This window comes from Bubalus kerabau, chromosome 22, assembly GCF_029407905.1.
Source record: "Bubalus kerabau isolate K-KA32 ecotype Philippines breed swamp buffalo chromosome 22, PCC_UOA_SB_1v2, whole genome shotgun sequence".
Classification (NCBI taxonomy): domain Eukaryota; kingdom Metazoa; phylum Chordata; class Mammalia; order Artiodactyla; family Bovidae; genus Bubalus; species Bubalus kerabau.
Genome location: NC_073645.1, coordinates 19,669,743 through 19,688,168, shown reverse-complemented (window position 1 = coordinate 19,688,168; position 18,426 = coordinate 19,669,743). Strand labels below are relative to the sequence as shown.

The window sequence follows — 18,426 nt, the reverse complement described above, 5'->3', positions numbered from 1 at the left end:
AAACAAACAAAATGTTTGGGCAATGTTAAAGAATTTTCATATTTGATCTTAGCAATGCTATAGGCTAGTATATGCAGAATATACTATATAGAATATAGGCAAGTATAGAAAGTAGACAAGGACAGTATTACTGGGCCCAAAGAAATTAAATTCATTCATTTATCAAATATTTATTGGCTATTATGTGCCAGGAAAAGTAGACAAGCAATTACTATTTGAGGTGATGTGTGGTTTGAAGTGAAAATGTTAGTCACTCAGTGGTGCCTGACTCTTTGCGACCCTATGGACTTTAGCCCACCAGGCTCCTCTGTCCATGGGATTCTCCATGCAAAATTACTGGAGTGGGTAGCCATCCCCTTCTTCAGGGGATCTTCCCGACCCAGCTATCCAACCCTGGTCTCCTGCATTGTAAGCAAATTCTTTACTGTCTAAACCATCAGGACACATTAAGAACAGAACTTCCTGAGTGGAGAAAGCCTCTGTCCCTAGTGGCTTTAGCTATACCTGCAGATACCTATTTTGTTCTAAGTTCATAGTGAGACTCTTAAAAGCTGAAGTACCCACTGAAACTTCTGGAGGGCAGTTTTATTTCTTTTGTTTCTTCTACTTTAAATCCAGAGTGCTCAAAACTTAACACATGTTTGCTGTTTTCATCCTTCACCCAAAAGAACTACTCCCCTCATCTATTTCCTAAATGTTGTAGCACCACCAGATTTGCAATCAACAATCTCAGATAGGCAGATGATATCACCCTTATGGCAGAAAGCGAAGAGGAACTAAAGAACCTCTTGATGAAGGTGAAAGAGGAGAGTGAAAAAACTGGCCTGAAATTCAACATTCAAAAAGATCATGGCATACGGTCCCATTACTTCATGGCAAATAAATGGGGGAAAAGTGGAAGCAATGACAGACTTTATTTTCTTGGGGTCCAAAATCACTGCAGATGGTGACTGCCCCCATGAAATTAAAAGACACTTGCTCCTTGGAAGAAAAGCTATGACAAACATAGATAGAGACATCACTTTGCCAACAAAGGTCCGTATAGTCAAAGCTATGGTTTTTCCAGTAGTCATGTACAAATGTGAGAGTTGGACCATAAAGAAGCACTGAAAAATTAATTGATCCTTTCGAACTGTGGTGTTGGAGAAGACTCTTGAGAGTGTCTTGTACAGCAAGGAGATCAAACCAGTCAATCCTAGAGGAAATAAACCCTGAATATTCATTGGACCGACTGAAACTGAAGCTCTGATACTTTGGACACCTGATGCAAAGAGCCAACTCATTGGAAAAGACCCCCATGCTGGGAAAGATTGAAGGCAGGAGGAGAAGGAGATGACAGAGAACGAGATGGTTGGATGGCATCACCAACTCAATGGACATGAGTTTGAGCAAACTCAGGGAGATGGTGAAGGACAAGGAAGCCTGGCTTGCTGCAGTCCATGGGGCCACAAAGAGTCAGACACAACTCAGCGACTGAACAGCAACAACCACCTCCTTGTCTCTCATTCTCCCTCTTCCAAGCAGTGAACAAAGTCAGCTCTCCCTCCTTTATGCTCCCTGTCTGCTGCTGGAGCCTTTTCCCCAGCCATCATTTCTTACTTGGGCCTTTGCAATAGGCTAAGTGAGTTCCCAGCTTAAACCCCTCTCTACTGATTTCAGACACACAGAGCTGATCATGTCACTCCAGTACTTTGAAAGTCAGGGTTCTCTAACTTTGAGGATGAAAAGATTCAAATTCTTTGGCCTGTCACAGAAATTTTACAAGCCCCCCTTCCCCCCTCCCCCAAACACCTCTCCTGTCACGTCCCACATGTAACCTCTCCTCACAAGGCGTCTCCTGCCTCCAGACATTCCATTCCCTCTTCCTCCTGCGATCCTGCTCCCTGCTTCCCCCAATTCGAATGTCTACTCTTCAAAGACTTGCCTGAATCCCCAGACACCGCTCCTCTAACATTAATCAAATAGTGTAACCATTTGCTCACAGGTCTGTCTCTCTCATAAGGTGACCATGTTTTCCTCCGAACCTCGGGAATGCCTGCCACAAAGTAGCCGAAGTTTAATGAATGAGGAATAGGCTCAGCATTGTTCTCAGGAACTATCCCACAACGGGCAAGATGCCTTCCTAACAAACCTCCACCAAAGTGTTCTTGCAACCCCAACCACCTACGTGCCCAGAGCTACGTCTAGGCCTATCTATGCAGAAACATGCCCTTTGAGGAAAACACTGCAAGTAGAAAAGGAGAGAGTCCGAACTCTAATTTTAAGGGTGAATCCAACTGTCAGGGATTAAATACTACTATTTTAGAATACAGTAGCCTCACCAATGCCCTTGCTAAACAACAGTTGGGCTGGGACCCTTGGGGAAAGCTCCAGGCGACTAGGGGGCAAATCATTTAATCTCTGTCAAAATATTTCCATTTTAACAGCATTAGTTGTTTGCCTGGAGTGCGGGATCCTCAAATACGTGCAAACTGATCCAATCTATTTCCGAGGTGTAGGTGAGATACAACGATCAATACTGGCAAACACATCGTATGAGATCTACCAGCAGCTGAGGAATCCAGGCGTCCTTTCTGCCTCCCCGGGAAGGTCCGAGGGGCGACTCTCCGTGGCCCCTGTCCGGGTCTGCCGCTGGGACGCGGACGTTCACACAGAGCACTTGAGCTCCGCCCCCTGGCGTCTGCGGGCCTCAGCGGGCGGGGCTCGCCACGTGGAGCGCGGGCCCGATTCTCCAAATGCACCTACGCCATTGCCGCAGCGCAGCTCGGGGTCAGCCAGCCGCCTCGCGTCAACAGCGGAGTCCTTGCGGCCTGGGTTTACTCCAGCGCTGCTGACGTAACGTCATCTTGCGGGACGTGGACGGAAGAAAAAGGGGAGTAAGCCGGCGCGAGAGACGCGTGGCGTGGAGTGCGGGCCGGGTGGTGGGGCCCAGCGGCTGAGGCTAGGCAGGTACGAGTGGGCCACAAGGATGGCGGGGACGGTGGCGGGGATGGCGAGGCGCCGGAGCCTGCGTGGGGGCTGAGGCGGCACCCGGGCTGAGGCAAGGGAAGGGGTGCGCGCCAGGTCACGGGCGACCGTGGGGACTGCGGGGCCGCGCGGCCTGAGCGGGAGCAGAGTGATGGGGGTCGGACCCGTAAGTGGGCGTGGGCGCGCGGAGGGATGGCGGCGGGCTGGGCCTCCCAGAGCGCGCTGCATTGCCACACGCCGGCGCGCGGAGGCCCGAGGGCTGCGGGGGCTGTGCGCACTCGAACTCCCGGACCCCCTCGGATACACCCAGATGCAGAAACTGATCCATATGGAGGCTTGAAGACCCAGCGCCTGATGCCTTCTCGGCCCGGGATCCCGGAACCAGCTTCAAGTGCACCTGCATGAGTGGTGGGGTTTCGCTCTGTTTATAACTGTCCACACAGCTGTCAGGGGCCTAAGTGTGCAGTCCCGCGCGGACTGCCTGGGCCTTCGTGATCCCCTCTTGAAAACCACCCCCGCCCCTCGCAACCCGACCGCGTAGCAGGAGAGCTCGCTCACGACCGCCGTTTGCAGTGTGGCAGGAGGTCTGTGGATAATTCTTTCCGTGGCTCATCAGGGCTGGGCGGACCCAGATCCATCCCCTCCCCCGTCTCGGTTCCCCTCTCTAGAGGAGGTGAGGTTTATCATTGGGGCTTTGTCTTTAACTGGTGAACCATATAGCAAGCCTGTATTTCTTGGCGACGTTTGCTGAGACTAAAGTTCAGTTCTCTATTCAAGTAAGTAAGATAAGGACTATCTGTTCAGAACCTGTAAAGAAGTACTTGAGAAATGTCCTGAGTCGAAACATGGAAACTTTTCATTTGATTACATGGGGTCTAGACAGACACACATACCCTTTGCTCCCTGGGATTAGCTATTTATTTTACGAGGGCATAATAAATTCTGGGAGGATGAACTATCCTTTGCAGTGAGGGCGGGGTCAGGCAGAGGTGATGGGAGAGGCCAGGAGGCCTGGTTTCTACATCAATCTTCAACGTGATAACTGACTGACCTTAAACATTCAGAGCTTTCTGGGTTTTTCATAGATAAGAGAGAGATAAATAGTCAATAAGTATAATTTGTGACTATGTCTGCCCATCAGAGGCTATGAAATTCTTTGTTCCAGTGACAGGTCCTGAAAGAAATAAGGAAGAAAGTGGTTGTAAGATATAATAACATTAGTGCCTAAAAGACGGATGGAGGAGAGTAGATGTTTATTGAGCATCTCTTGTATCCAGGCATTCCATTCTTGGCATGCAGTTACTACATTCTCTCACAATAATTCCACGAGGTCCTTATTGTTATTGTCCCTGGTTTACAGATGAGGAGACTGAGACTTTAAAAGATTGGAAGGCATACAGCTAGCAAGCGCAAAGCTTGACTGTTTCCCATATTTACCATGCCTTCGGTGGGAAGTTTATAATCCTTTTGGGAAAGTCAACAATGGCACGAACCAGTCGGAAACTAACCTGTAGGAATATATCCAACTTTGAATGCTAGAGTTGCTGGGGAAAGTTTGTGAAGGTGATGGAATTAGAATTTTAGGGTCATTATTTGATTGTTTTACCCTTTTGGCTCTTCTAGAATTATTTTGGTGAATTCATGTATAAATAATTGTTTAGCAGCAGTTTCAGAAGGAATTTGTATAAGCAGCAAACATAGATCATGGCCTCATAGCATGCTTCAGTATTATGCAAATAATTTTCTCTTGGAACCTTCCTTACTGTCACAAACACTCAAGTCAACAAAGACAGCACTTAACACTTTCTCTTATATAGATACCATATTTTGTATGACAGATGTATCCTGCCAGTCTCTTCTCTCTTCTTTTTGTACCTTTGTGCAGTATAAATTGAAGAGCATTAACCATTCCTTGTTTCTCTTCACTTTCGGGCAAAATGCTAGTCTTTTTAGGCATGTTTAAACACCGTGAGGCATGTGTAAGAGAGTTGGAGTATATCTGTTAACGCGTAGAGCAGAAGTTAAAAGGAGGCCCAGAAGCAAGAGGAAGGATTTTTCTTATCTCATGAAAACAACCATGTCCCTGTAGTGTAAGAGCTGCAATAATGAATGGTGTAGTCTCTCTGTGTGAGTATATTTATATATTAATATACACACACATAGGAAGAAGCCTCCTGCCTTTTTATGAAATAAACTATTCTTTTTCTAAAATCTTAAGTTTGACCTGCAGTGGGAAAATGCCCACAACCCAGGTCTGAAAACTAGCTGTGTGTTCATCCTCCATGAGGTGTGCCCAGGGTCGTTCCAGATGCCAGCCATTTACAGGTGTTGCCACTCCCTCCCAGGGATTGAAGAGTATGCTTTGGATTCCTCTGGACAGCAAGAAGAAAGACAAAGCCGCCATCTCTGACCTTTCCTCCCTCTCCTTGTGTCAGCAGGGATCAAGCTGATATTTCAAATATGTGGTTTTCAGAGTTCTTTTGGGAGGTGAGAGAAGGAAGGTGGAGGTGGCTGCTTATGGAATGTGGAATCTGTTTTTGATTGGTTGAAGACCCCCTAATGGTATAGAAATTGTAGTGAAGATTTAATATCAGTAGATAAACATTATACCTTGAAGATGTTTTTTGTCACTCAAAATATTCATAATAATTAGTTCCCATTTCTTTCTATAAAAACTAAGATGGTCCTGGGACTTCCCTGGTGGTCTAGTAGTTAAGAATTCACCTGCCAATGCAGGGAACATGGGTTTGATCCCTGGTCCAAGAAGATCCCTCCTGCCTCGAAACAACTAAGTCTGTGCAGCACAACTCCTGAGCCTGCATGCCACAATTAATGCAGCCTGGTGCCTGGAACCCACTCTCCCGAACAGGAGAAGCCACCGCAATGAGTAGTCTTTGCACTGCAATGAAGAGTAGCCCCCATTCGCCACGACTAGAGAAAGCCCATGCACAGCAGTGAAGACCTAGATCAGCCAAAAAATAGAAATAAATTTATTAAAAACAAACAGAAAAAAAAACTTAAGATGGTCCTAAGCAAGAAAGAACAGAGTCAGAGCTTGGGGGAGGAGCCGTTTGTTTTTCTCTGTTTTCTGTATGTAGAAGAGGTAGGAGTTCCTCTAATACAGAAGAGTTTGGATCAGGAGAGTCAAGTTTTTGCTCTCGGTGTGGGGAGGTGGATGAAAGTAAAATGAACTGTCTAGTATTTTGATTATTTATTTTTTAAAAATGAATTCTGCAGGTACCTTGGTCAGTGACCACCTCGCAGCATGTTGAGTCAAGTCTGCCGCTCTGGGCCCCAGTCCTTCACCCAGCGTCTCCTGCCCTGGGTCCAGCCCACAATACTCTCCAGATCTCGTAGGTATCCTAGGAAACATAAGTGTGTGGGAGGTTTGGTCCAAGTGTGTTTGAAAACAAAGTTTTAAAGAGGAAAAAAACTGTTATTTGGCAGAATTGGACAAAGGCAATAAGCAGGGAAGCAGCATACTGCTGAAATGCTGTGTTTGTATTTATCAATAACGTAAAGTTTTTGGAGGGGATAGACAGGTTATGGCATAGATTATGGCAATGGTTTCACAAGTGTATACTTACCTGCAAACTCATGAAGTTGTATACATTAATTTTACAGCTTCTGGTATGTAAACAAAAAACCCTCAAAATTTAAAAAGATTTTTAAAGATAAAATATTACTTTTATTTAATCCCCCCAGATTTTTTGCAGGCTATTATTGTTCATTCCCTTTTTTGTAATGAAGTGTTTAATTTTGAGATAATTATAGATTCACTTGCAGCTTTAAGAACAAATACAAAGAGAGCACTTATACCTAGTTATCCCGGTATCTCAACCAGGGTATCAATGTGGACAGAAGCAGGTTAAGATTTCCATCAGTACGGAATCCTTCAGTTTCTCTTATCTAACCATCCTCCTTCCCGTCCCTAACACTTGGCAGCCTATAATCTGTTCTCCATTTTTATAATTTTTAAATGTTATGTAAATGAAATCCTACAGTGTCTGACCTTTGGGGGTGACCTTTTTGACTCAGCATAAATCTCTGGAGATTCTTGTTGTCTGTATCACTTTGTTTATCTTTATGACTGAGTAGTATTTAGTGGTATGGGGGTGCCACAGTTCGTGTAACCATTCATCATTGAAGGACCTGGTTACTTTTTGTGTCTGTGGTGAATAAGACTGCTGTGAACATTTGTGTACAGGATTTTGTGTGAATATAGTTGTGGTTATTTGGGATAAATGTCCAATAGTTCAGTTTCCGGGTTGTATGTTGGTTGCATGTGGTAGTTAATTTTTTTCTCTTTCTTTTTTATTTTTTAAATTATGAAAGTATGCTTAACACATTTACAGGAGACTTGGAAAATCTAGAACAAAGTTACTTGTAGTTCCATTATATTAAAAAAATTTTTTAAGTAGATAGATTTTTAGTTGAAGTTTCAATATCACTCTTAAAAATTAATAGAGTGAATATACAGAAAAGTAGAAGGATATGGTATGCCTGAAAAGCACCTTGAATGAATTCAACATAATTAACATTTATACAATTTTCACAAAATAGTAGGATACAAATCATGTTCAAGTTCCCATAGACTGTAACTAGGAGACACTGGAAGATATCCAGGGATATAAAACAAGGTGCAAAAAGTTCATAGTCTAAAGGTATTTAAATCATACAGAGTCTGTTCTCTTATCTCTGTGGAATTCTGTTAGAAATCAATATCGAAAGATATTTGAAAATAACACACACATTTTCAAGTGCAGTGTGACAAAAGAGATCACACTGAAAGCCATTGAAAGCCTCAATAAAGCTAGAAGACTGAAAAAACACAGAGGATGATTGCAGAGAAGAAAACATTTAAATGAGAAATTAGTATCAAAATGAGAAATTAATATTAAAGATACTTTAAAAACCCCATGTATTTGGAAATTAAATGTTCACTTTTAAATGATGGGTATATCTAAGCCATAAGAAGGAAAATTGGACCCTTTCTGCTGTAGTCCCAAATGGTAGCTGCTGAAATGGCAAGTTCATTAAACCCAGGAAGGTGGTGCTGGTCCTGACCAGTCACTACTCCAGACGCAAAGTGGTCATCGTGAAGAGCATTGATGACGGCACCTCAAACTGACCCTACTGCCATGCTCTGGTGGCTGGAATTGATCGCTATCCCCACAAAATGACAGCTGCCATGGGCAAGAAGAAAATCGCCAAGAGGTCAAAGATCAAGTCTTCTGTGAAAGTTTATAATTATAATCACCTCATGCCCCCAAGGTACTCTGTGGATATCCCCTTGGACAAAACTGTTGTCAACAAGGATGTCTTCAGAGACCCTGCTCTCAAACGCAAGGCCCGACGAGAGGCAAAGGTCAAGTTTGAGGAGAGATGCAAGACCAGCAAGAACAAATGGTTCTTCCAGAAGCTGCGATTTTAGGTCTGTCTCAGTTAATAAAAACATTTTAAAAAAAAGAAGAAGGAAAATTAGAAAATATTCATAACAGAATGGAAATGAAAAGAGAATTTACCAGAATTTGTTGCTTGCAGTTGAAGCTGCTCAATGCAATGTGGTAGTTAGTTTCATAAGAAATTGGCAAACTGTTTTTGCAGTGGCTGTACCATTTTACATTCACACCAGCAGTGTATGAGTGATCTACTTTCTCTTCATCCTCAACAGCATCTGATGTTGCCGCTCTTTTTTATGTTATCCATTTTGATAGATACATAATGATATCTCGCTGTGGTTTTCCTTTTCCCTGTTGGCTGATGAGATTGAACATCTTTTCATGTGCTTATTTGCTGTCTGAATATCCTCATTGTGAAATGTCATTTTTAATTGGATTGTTTGGTTTTCTACTGTTGAACTTTGAGTTTTTAATGTCTGCTAGATACTAGTCCTTGATTGGATTTGTGCTTTGAAAATATTTTCTCCCAGTTTGTGGCTTGCCATTTCAGTCACTTAACAGGGTCTTCCATAGAGGAAAGTGATTTTTGTTTTTTTAACTTTGATGAGATCCAATTTATCAGTTTTTCATTTTATGGATTTTATGTGTGTGCTAAGTCCCTATAGTCATGACCTACTGTTTTCTACCCCATGGACTGTAGCCCACCAGGTTCCTCTGTCTGTGGGGTTCTCCACGCAAGAACACTGGAGTGGGTTGCCATACCCTCCTCCAGGCGATCTTCCTGACCTAGGGATCGAACCCAAGTCACTGGGATCTCCTGCGTTGGTAGGCGGATTCTTTCTTTACCACTTGCACCACCTGGGAAGCCCATGGATTGTACATGTGAGGTCAAATCTGAGAACTCTATTATAGCCTTAGATCTTGAAGATTTTCTTCTGTGTTTTTTTTCCTAAAAGTTTTGTGGTTACATTGAAGTCCCATGATCCATTTTGAATTAACATTTGTATAAGGTGTGATAGTTAGGTCAAGATTCATTTATTTATTTATTTTTTTGCTTATAGAGGTCTAGTTACAAAGGCTGTTTATGATATTTTGAATTACCTGTCTCCTTGATAACACCTAAATGTTATCAACAAATCTCAAAACCTTTCTGCAAGAGGACTTGCTTACCAGCTAATGAAGCTTATCACCATTGGAAAAATCTGTTTCCCATTCATGCAAGTATAGTTGCTCAGTCATGTCTAACTCTTTGCTACCCCATGGGCTGTAGCCCGCCAGGCTCCTCTGTCCATGGAATTCTCTAGGCAGGAACACTGGAGTGGTTTGCTATTTCTTTCTCCAAGGGATCTTCCTGACCTAGGGATCAAACCTGTATCTCCCACATTGCAGGCAGATTCACCATCTGAGCCACAAGGGAAGCTTTCATGCAAAGAAGAGTGTAAAGTTTAAAAGCTGAGGGTCTGAAACTAGGCTCCCTGTGTTTGAAAACTACCTCTGCTACTTCCTTAGTGACCACAGCTATGGATTTAGGTCACAATTCCATGAGCTGGCATTTTGGATCAGGCTCAGCTACACAGTGGTTCCATGTTCTTGTCAGCTGTCAACTTTGGCTCAGGTCAGGGTTGATTGTTGAAGGACAGTGGGGAGTCTGCTGGGGTGACACATCATCTCTGTCCCACATGGTCTCCCATCCTACAGCAGGCCATCCCCGGCTTCTTCACATGGTGCTTCCCACGAACAGCGAGCTTGGGAGTGACAAGGTCTCTGCAACCTAAGCTCAGAGTTTATACAGAGCTAGGCTTGTATATAGTGTTTTAAACAGGCTTGTAGAAAACAGTAGGTCATGATTATAGAGACTTAGCACACATGTACAGCCCATAAAATGAAAAACTGATAAATTGGATCTCATCAAAGTTAAAACGGGCTTGTATACAGTGTTGTAAACAGCTAGGCTTGTTTATACAGTGCAGGCTCTGCTGCAGTGTATTGGTCAAAGCAAGTCATAGGGCCAGGAGAGGAGAAAATAGATTCCACCTGTGGATGGGAACTGCTTCAAGTATTGTGGCCGTTTTTGCAGTCTGATAATGCTGATAAGTTACTCAACTTCTCTGAGCCGCAGCTTCCTTATGTATAAAATGAGGCTAAGATCAAAGGCGGGAGGAGAAGGGGATGACAGAGGATGAGATGGTTGGATGGCATCACCGATTCAATGGGCATGAGTTTGAGTAAACTCCGGGAGTTGGTGATGGACTGGTGTGCTGCAGTCCATGCGGTCGCAAAGAATTGGATACAACTGAGCGACTGAACTGAACTGAATAATAAAAACTAATGCATAGTAATACCTAACTCCTGAGTCTTAACTCATGAGAATTCACAAAGATGATGATGATAGTCATAGCTAACACATTTTTATATACCACCTAATATTTATTAAGTGTTTACTTTGTGCCAGTCCCTGTTCATGCATTAACTCATTTCATCCTCCACAAAAACCTTATGAGGAAAATGAGGTAACAGCAAGTAAGTGAAGGAGTTGAGATTCCAACCCAGGAAGTCTGACTCCAGAGTCAGACACTCCCTTCATATTTCCTGTGCCTCTGTATAAGGTGTAGGAATAGTTTTAACACAGTTCCTGGTATATAGTATTCACTTTAGGGTTTTTATTGTTGATATTCTTGTTTATTCTTATTAGACTCATTCACAGGAGACACTTTGTAATCTTATCCCTAGATTTTTCTTTGTATTCAGTTATTTCTGGAGCCCCATGTTCACTGACCATGATGAGCAGAAGAGCAAAAAAGAGAAAAGGCAAATGAGAAAGCATATAGATACAAACAGAGGGAAGTGGAAGGGCAGGAAGGGAGATAGAAACCATCTCCAGGTCCCTTCCTGTTCAGGCCTGAAACACAGCCTCATAACTGAGTATTAGGACTTTGATGCTGAAAAGCTAAAGGGCTTCTCCCTTGAAGTGTGACTCATGGCACTTTTGATGAATATGGGCAACCCCTCCCCCCAGCACATGTGTATACATATGTACCTTGGTATCCCTTCATCCTTAACAGGAGTAGATGGCTTTTCTTTGAGACTTGGGGCCTAAAGGTCCTTAGAAGATGGGAAGAGATTACCTATTCAGAAGCCGTGGATTTTTCCTAACTAATCAAGGCCTTCTCAGTCCTTCATATGAACCCCCAAAAGTATAATACACTGCAGAACATAAAAAATGCCCTCAATCCAGAGGGTGACGGCATTGTCGCATTGTCACATTGTCACTGAATAGGAAACCTGGGTAAGCCCTGGGCCCCATAGCATGCTCCTTGGGGCGGAGCCCACTAGATGTGACTGAGCTTTTATTTGCTTAAAACCTTGTTCATAGATTTGGCCTCTTCTCGAACCTTTCCTTAAACTTAATGTGCTGTGACCCAGTTGCCTGTCGCCAGAGTGACCCTTGACTGCCTGGCACCACGCCATGCCACCCTCTTCTGCTGATAGACTTTATCAGGAGCTTCAGTCATGCTAACCTGGCCTGCTAGGACTCACCTGCTTGCCACTACCTGTGTCCCTGAAGTGCCCTCTCAGATTGCCCCGCCCATGCGCAGCACTTTTCTAGGCCAGGACATGTGCTACAATGCACAGGAGAGAAAAGTGGCCACCAGGCCTTGAGAGCTGTCAAGAGAGATGCATGCCGCATGGGTACAGCTCTGAGCGCTGCATACAGCCACTGACGATCACAGGTCCAAACTCCAGGAGAGTAAGTCTCTCCCTCTACACCCCTTCCTCCATCAGGTCAGTGGGGCCAAAACTATTAGGTATACAGCTTTTATGCTTAGACTTAGGTGTGTGTATTGCTTAGGATAGTATCCTTGAAGACTAGGCCAGGGCACCTATATCGATGAACCTGATGAACAAAGAGAGATGTCCAGGGAAGAGCCCCCACAACACACCGGTCCTTTGGTTCCTAGGACCCCCTCACCAGGAACACGTCTAGCAAGGGTGTCAAGCTCCAGTTCTATCCCAGGTGATGGGCTTACTGTGCAGCTAGCTGTCTGCTGGAAACCAGATTGCAAGTCTGTTGTGAAAAAAGACCATATCGTCTTTCTTTAATCTCCACAGATCTGAAACATTGTCACTTAAAGAAATAGTTATTTAAGAGAGGAGAGAAAAGACTCTTTATGACTTCATTTAAAATGTTCTTTCTCAGGTTTGTGTGTGAAGGAGGTAGAGAGGGAGGAGAACACACAGTGATCTTCTGGTCCATGAGAATAAGGATCTGCCTGCTTTACCCTAATTTTTGTAGTGTAGACAGAGACAGCAGATGCTCAGATACAGTTAGAGGAGTCAGTGGTTGGGAGATAGAGGCACTGGGTAGAGAAATTCTGAGAAATCTGTAAATATAAAGGAAGGTGAGAATAGTTGATTCAAGTGAAGGAGGTTACTCTAATAATAGATTTATAGAATAGTCTGAAGGTGGCTCAGAATGATTAGTAACTCATTCCAGTATTTACTAAGGTCTGTGGTGATAGGTAGAAAACTCTGTGAGGGAAGGCAGTCAGCAGGAAGTTGGAGTCACGAGAAGTGATAAGGAGGTTCAGTGCCTGATGTTCAGGTGTGACTTATTTTCAGCTTTTTAACCAAGTTTTTTGTTTTGTTGTGAGGATTCTTTTTGGGGTTATTTATTTGTTTGGTTTCTTAGAAATCTTGTTCAGTGTTACAAGAAGAATCAGGAAAGAATTGATTAGGGGCAGATGTCCACAGGGATACAAAGAAGGATCTGACTCCAACATTATTTTCCTTCAGAAAGCTATCTGGTTTATTTTATCCTTGTTACAGACATCTGAATTCTTGCTGCCATATTTGAGAGAAAATTTAGAGGAAGATTAGTTATGATTTTTTGTTACTTATACCACTTACTTTATATTGTCTTAGCTAATCAGACTGTTATAGCAATGTGGTTTCTTTAAAAGCACACATATTTTTCTGTTTATGAAAGCAATACATTTTTGCTGCATAAGTTTGGAAAACATAGATAAGAATAAAGAAAAATAAGTCACCCATAATATCAATCATGAGATAAAATTAGATTAATATTTTTATTTATTTACCTTTTTGTATGCATTTAGAAATGTATGTGAAACAACATATCATGACCATTTTCCCATATTATTAAAAATTCTAAAAATGTTAAATCTTCCTGCCTGTTTTTGAACATTTACTCTGCTTCTGATTTTTCCTATTATAAATAATGCTGATGAATAGCCTGCTGATAAATTTCTTTGTCTCTATCTCTAATTAGTTCCTTACAATAAATTTCCTGAATGTGAAATTGCTGAATCAAAGATGTGAATATTTTTAAGGTTTTTAATACATTTTGCCAACATATCTTCAGGAAAGATTTTGTTTAAATTCTTGACCAGCAATATTGGAGAGTACCTGTGTACTGGATACAAACTCCACACAATATTGGACTAAAACTTGCTTGATGTGGCTTTTGATATACTGGTTTTCTTCAGTTGAGAATGGTAAAACTATTTTTTGGTGGCTGAACTGGCTACTATTTTGCATGCATATTTTCAGTGAGAAATTATATCGCGTATTTCTCTCTTTTTTTCTTGCATTTGACTTTGTTTGGGTTCTGCAGGTCGTGTTCAGCCCTCAGCCATCAGACATGTTCGTTCTTGGAGCAACATCCCCTTTATCACTGTGCCCCTCAGTCGTACACATGGCAAGTCTTTTGCCCACCGCAGTGAGCTGAAGCATGCAAAGAGAATTGTGGTGAAACTCGGAAGTGCCGTGGTGACCCGAGGGGATGAATGTGGCCTGGCCCTGGGGCGCCTGGCGTCTATTGTTGAGCAGGTAATTCCCAAGATGGAAAATTCAGCTGAACTAAAACAAGGTCCATTTTTTAAGCTGTCATTTCAGATTTCTTAGCTTGTAAAAATAATCCTCATTTGACTACAGTAGATTTAACCCGATCTGAAAACTCCCTTTCCTGAAAAGGTGCCACCAGGAGACAAGCATCCCAGGGCAAGCAGAGGGAATGTCAAAGAGCGGAGTTGATTTCGTGCAGTTCATCCCTCAGGCGTCTTAGGGAGAAGGAGCTGTGTATGTCAGTGGTTCTTAATCCTGGCTGCACATTAAAATCACCGAGGGGCTGGGCGATGCCTGGGCTTCACACTCAGCTGCTTAATAAGTGAAGATGGGATGGGGCTCACCCCTCTGTGTTTTTAAAGTTCCCCAGGTAGTCATAGTCAGAGTTGAGTACCCAACTCTAGATTTGTGTGAATATTGAGCTTCTCCCCACCTTTTGCTAGGCTTTATCTTTTTTAATTAGCCCAGTAATCTTGAAATAAGTAGGAGCTGTCATTGCAAATATTTCCGAAGTTCAGATATTTGAAAAGACTCACCAGACTCCACAGAGAATACCCATATAAGACTTTCATTTAAAGGCAGAGGGATGCAAGGCCACAGAAGGGAAGGTAAGCAAGCACTGAGGGGCTGGAAGAAATCCTGTGCACAAGCCCCCAGGGTCCTTATCTGCACAGGACACACTGTTTCCAGATTGAATCACCAGGAGGTCTGTGCAAGGAATCTTGGCTTTGCAAGGCCTCAAGCAGAGTTTTCAGTGGGAATTTTTTACCAGACTGACTGCTGATAGTTTATCAGTAAAGAAGCTGACTTTAAGGGGTCAACATATGAGTTTTGGTCTTTAAACATCACATCACAAATCCCACTACCCGCATCTTTTCTGGGAGTGCAGGGATCAGCAAACTTTTCCTGTAAAAGACCAGTACTGAATGTGTTACTCTCTGTAAGCCATTCAGTGTCCGTCTCAACTACTCACATACCATTGTACCACAGAAGCAACCTTAGACAGTATATAAGTAAACAAGTGTGGCAGTGTTCTGATAAAACTTTGTTTCCAAAAACAGGCGCAGGTCAGAGTTGACCTGCAGGTCAGAGTTTGTCAACTCTTGACCAAGAGTCAAAAACCCAGACATCCAAATATCCTTGAGATAAAGCTGGAGTTTTTCTGTCCGAGCTGTAACTCAGCTCTATCTTCCATAGCTATGTTTTCAGTTTTAAAAAACATTTTTACTGAAGTGGGTATTAGAATACTGCTAAAACTTGATGGAATTTTCATCATATGTTTTCTATACTCAGCAATTATCATGAGATCTGCCTTTGAAATTGAGTCCCTCAGTTCAGTTCAGTTTAACAAATGTTTATCAAAGGGCTACTTCTGCTTTGAGGCCTTCCAAAGCCAGGATTCCTTGCACAGATCTCTTGGTAATTCAATCTGGAGGCAGAGTTTGGTCCCTGTGTAAATAGAGGGCTGCCTCTAACTGTAGTCTCTCCCCTTGGGAAACCAGAATAAACTGGGACTCCCAAAATAATTAGGTGATTGTTCAAGGCAGACCATATCCAAATGAGAGGACCCAAATGAGAGGTACTGACAGGTCCGGAGGTGGGAAGGTTGGATGAGTGTGGTCACTGTTGGAACTTCCTCAGAGAGATGAGCCTCAGGGTGAGCCTTTGTGACTGACAGGATTTGAAGCAGCAAAGGGGAAGTGTTCCATGCTGCTAAGTGCACATTGTGAATGGTGCCCCTGGAATTGTGTAGCCTGGTGGTCCTGGGAACAGGGAGGCTCCAGGAGTAGTCTCCAGACAGGAGACCAAAGCAGGAATGAGTTTGGCATGCTGATGGGTCAGGGAGGGAGCTGAGCTTGAAGGCAGTGGAGGTGATTTCATCAGGGAGAATGTGTCTAATTCCATTAGTTAAGGCTTTGACACTGGGTGGAGGAATTGAGTTTCTGCCTAAAAGAAGATTGAAGATTTTGAGCAAAGGAGAAACCTGATGAAGTGGGGAGAACCTGGTAATGGTTTGCTTAGGTTGCCAGCTCTCCTTCTAGGGACATCCGTGGACCTTAAGGAACAGTTTTCTAGGCCAGGGCAGTCCTGACATAGGGAGTCCACTATCTTGTCCAAGGATCTGATCATGTTAGGTAGACTCAGGAGCCAACTTAAAGTGGACTCCATTGGCCAAAGATGGAAATATCTGAATATCAATAATTATTGCACTGAATTTAAGCACGTAAAATATATTTAAATCTATGAATGACAATGATACTTAAAAAATATTCATTGGTTACTTTTGAAGGATTCCAGAGTGCTGGGGTCCAGCCCCAGTGGATCCAGGGAATTGGAAGCGGGGACGGCGTCGGAGATCAGGAAACAATAGCTTATTAAATGTTAATTAAAGATATAAAAAGTAGTTAAATAAGAATAGCTCAGTGAGAAAATTCAGTGGAGAAAAGAGGCTGAATAACTTGGTTTACGTGGAAAGCTAATAAAATTCCAAGACAAGGAATTTGTGTCACCTATGTAGGCCGCAGGTGTCCTCCCATTCTCCCAAAGGAGAGGAGACACTAAGGCCTCCCCGGTCAGATCTTAGAAGCCCAGGCATAATTAGTCTTGACGAGCCTCCACGCTCCAGATGGGAATTCAGCCAGAAGGTAAGAGAAAGAACGACATGGGGAGACCAAGCTTCGGTGAACAAGGCCTGCACTTTATTTTCCAAAGTAGTTTTTATACCTTAAGTTGTGCATAGAGGATAATGGGGGAAGGGGTAGAGTCAGCAGTAAGCCAGGCTTTCTTCCTGCAAACTTATCACATGCAAAAGTTTAGGTGATTTACATCATTTTCTGGCCAGGAGGCCTGTTAACATTTTATGACCCTTTCTTCAGAAAACTTATTTTTCTCTAAAGGTGATTATTCTAAAGTCAGGCGCCACCCTCCGAAAGCATTAGATAAAGTTGCTTTCCTATAGGGCAAAGGTGTGGTGGGCTATAACAAGAAAAGAATTAACTCAAGGGTCCAAGGTTACAAGCGTTAAAGCTACTACTTACATTCCTATACACCAATTATATTAATCAGTACACTCCCAGGGACACAGTAGGTAAGGGATATGGAAACTTAGCAGCAAACATTGGCCCAACAAGTGAAAAACCCTGCAACAATACAATTTCTAATCAATCTTTTAACTGCTCAAAGGAATCTGTATTTAGACAGTTTAGAACATCTCATGCCTCTCATGGTTGGGAGGCTCTGAACAATCACATGTGGCCGGAAGAACCTGTTCAGGCAGGCTAGAGGACTTCCAAAGGAGTTTGTAGGTTGAAACACTCTTGTCATGCCCAGGAACTTTATCAACTGGAGCTGTAAATTAACTGTTTTTCAGAGAGAGGTGGTGGGGGACAGCCCCCCGTAAAGTCAGAGGTGTAGGTGAGAGCACAAAGCAGTAAAGTAGGCAGACTCTCGTTTTGGGGGTAGGTGCTCGAGAATTTCCAGGGGGACTCCTGAGGCTCAATTCCGCCTTTGCGTATGCCCAGCCTCCTTCCTCATGACCTTTGCCACGGGTGGAGTTCCTCACACTGGCTCCCGGCACCAGAGAGCCTACTCATTTAGAAAACTGGTGAATAAAGGGAAAGACACATCTGTGCTGCCTTTCACGTATAAGTCATACCTCAAGGTAGCCAAATAGTTGATGAAGGAAAGTTTCCCTTTATGGAAGTATTCCAGCCTTTAAATAGGGAAGAAATGAATGAATTAGAATATCAGTGTAGCCCGTAATGAATTAACCGGTCTTGGTGATGATCATCAACAGTAACTAAAATCACAGAAAGAATGCAGGCCTTCTGTATCCCCTTGATGGACACCATGACATGTAAAGAATTCTTGACATAAAAGATCAAACCTCCATACCTAACAGCAGTTTGCAGCAAAGAGAATACAGCATTAAACTGTATCACAGGGACAGAAGCAGGAAAGTCAAGGTTGAGAAACCTTGAGGGACAACCCAGTTTCTTTAACGAACAATTACAAGGGAAGAAAATGATCAAGGGGAACCTATGGATTAAAAATGAATTAAGAGACCCTTCAACTAATTGCAGTGTGTGGGCTTAATTTGCATCTCAATTTGAGCAAGCTTAAAAAAGTGGGGAAATGTGAACACTGACTGGATATTTGATATTAGGGAATTATTGAAATGTTTTAGATAATA

General features: G+C 43.0%; 1 protein-coding gene and 1 pseudogene across 2 annotated transcripts in view; both read left to right on the top strand.

Moving 5' to 3' along the window:
- Nucleotides 1–2,710: 2,710 nt before the first annotated feature.
- The window catches only part of ALDH18A1 (aldehyde dehydrogenase 18 family member A1), a 41,126-nt gene continuing 25,410 nt past the window's right edge, over nucleotides 2,711–18,426 (top strand). For both annotated transcript variants that reach the window (XM_055560064.1, XM_055560063.1), the window contains exons 1-3: nucleotides 2,711–2,949; nucleotides 6,205–6,320; nucleotides 14,005–14,219. In XM_055560064.1, the coding sequence (XP_055416039.1) occupies nucleotides 6,233–6,320; nucleotides 14,005–14,219 (303 nt within the window). In that variant the 5' untranslated portion in view covers nucleotides 2,711–2,949; nucleotides 6,205–6,232. The remainder of the gene's footprint in view (nucleotides 2,950–6,204; nucleotides 6,321–14,004; nucleotides 14,220–18,426) is intronic.
- On the top strand, nucleotides 7,077–8,446 carry LOC129637065 (60S ribosomal protein L27-like; annotated as a pseudogene).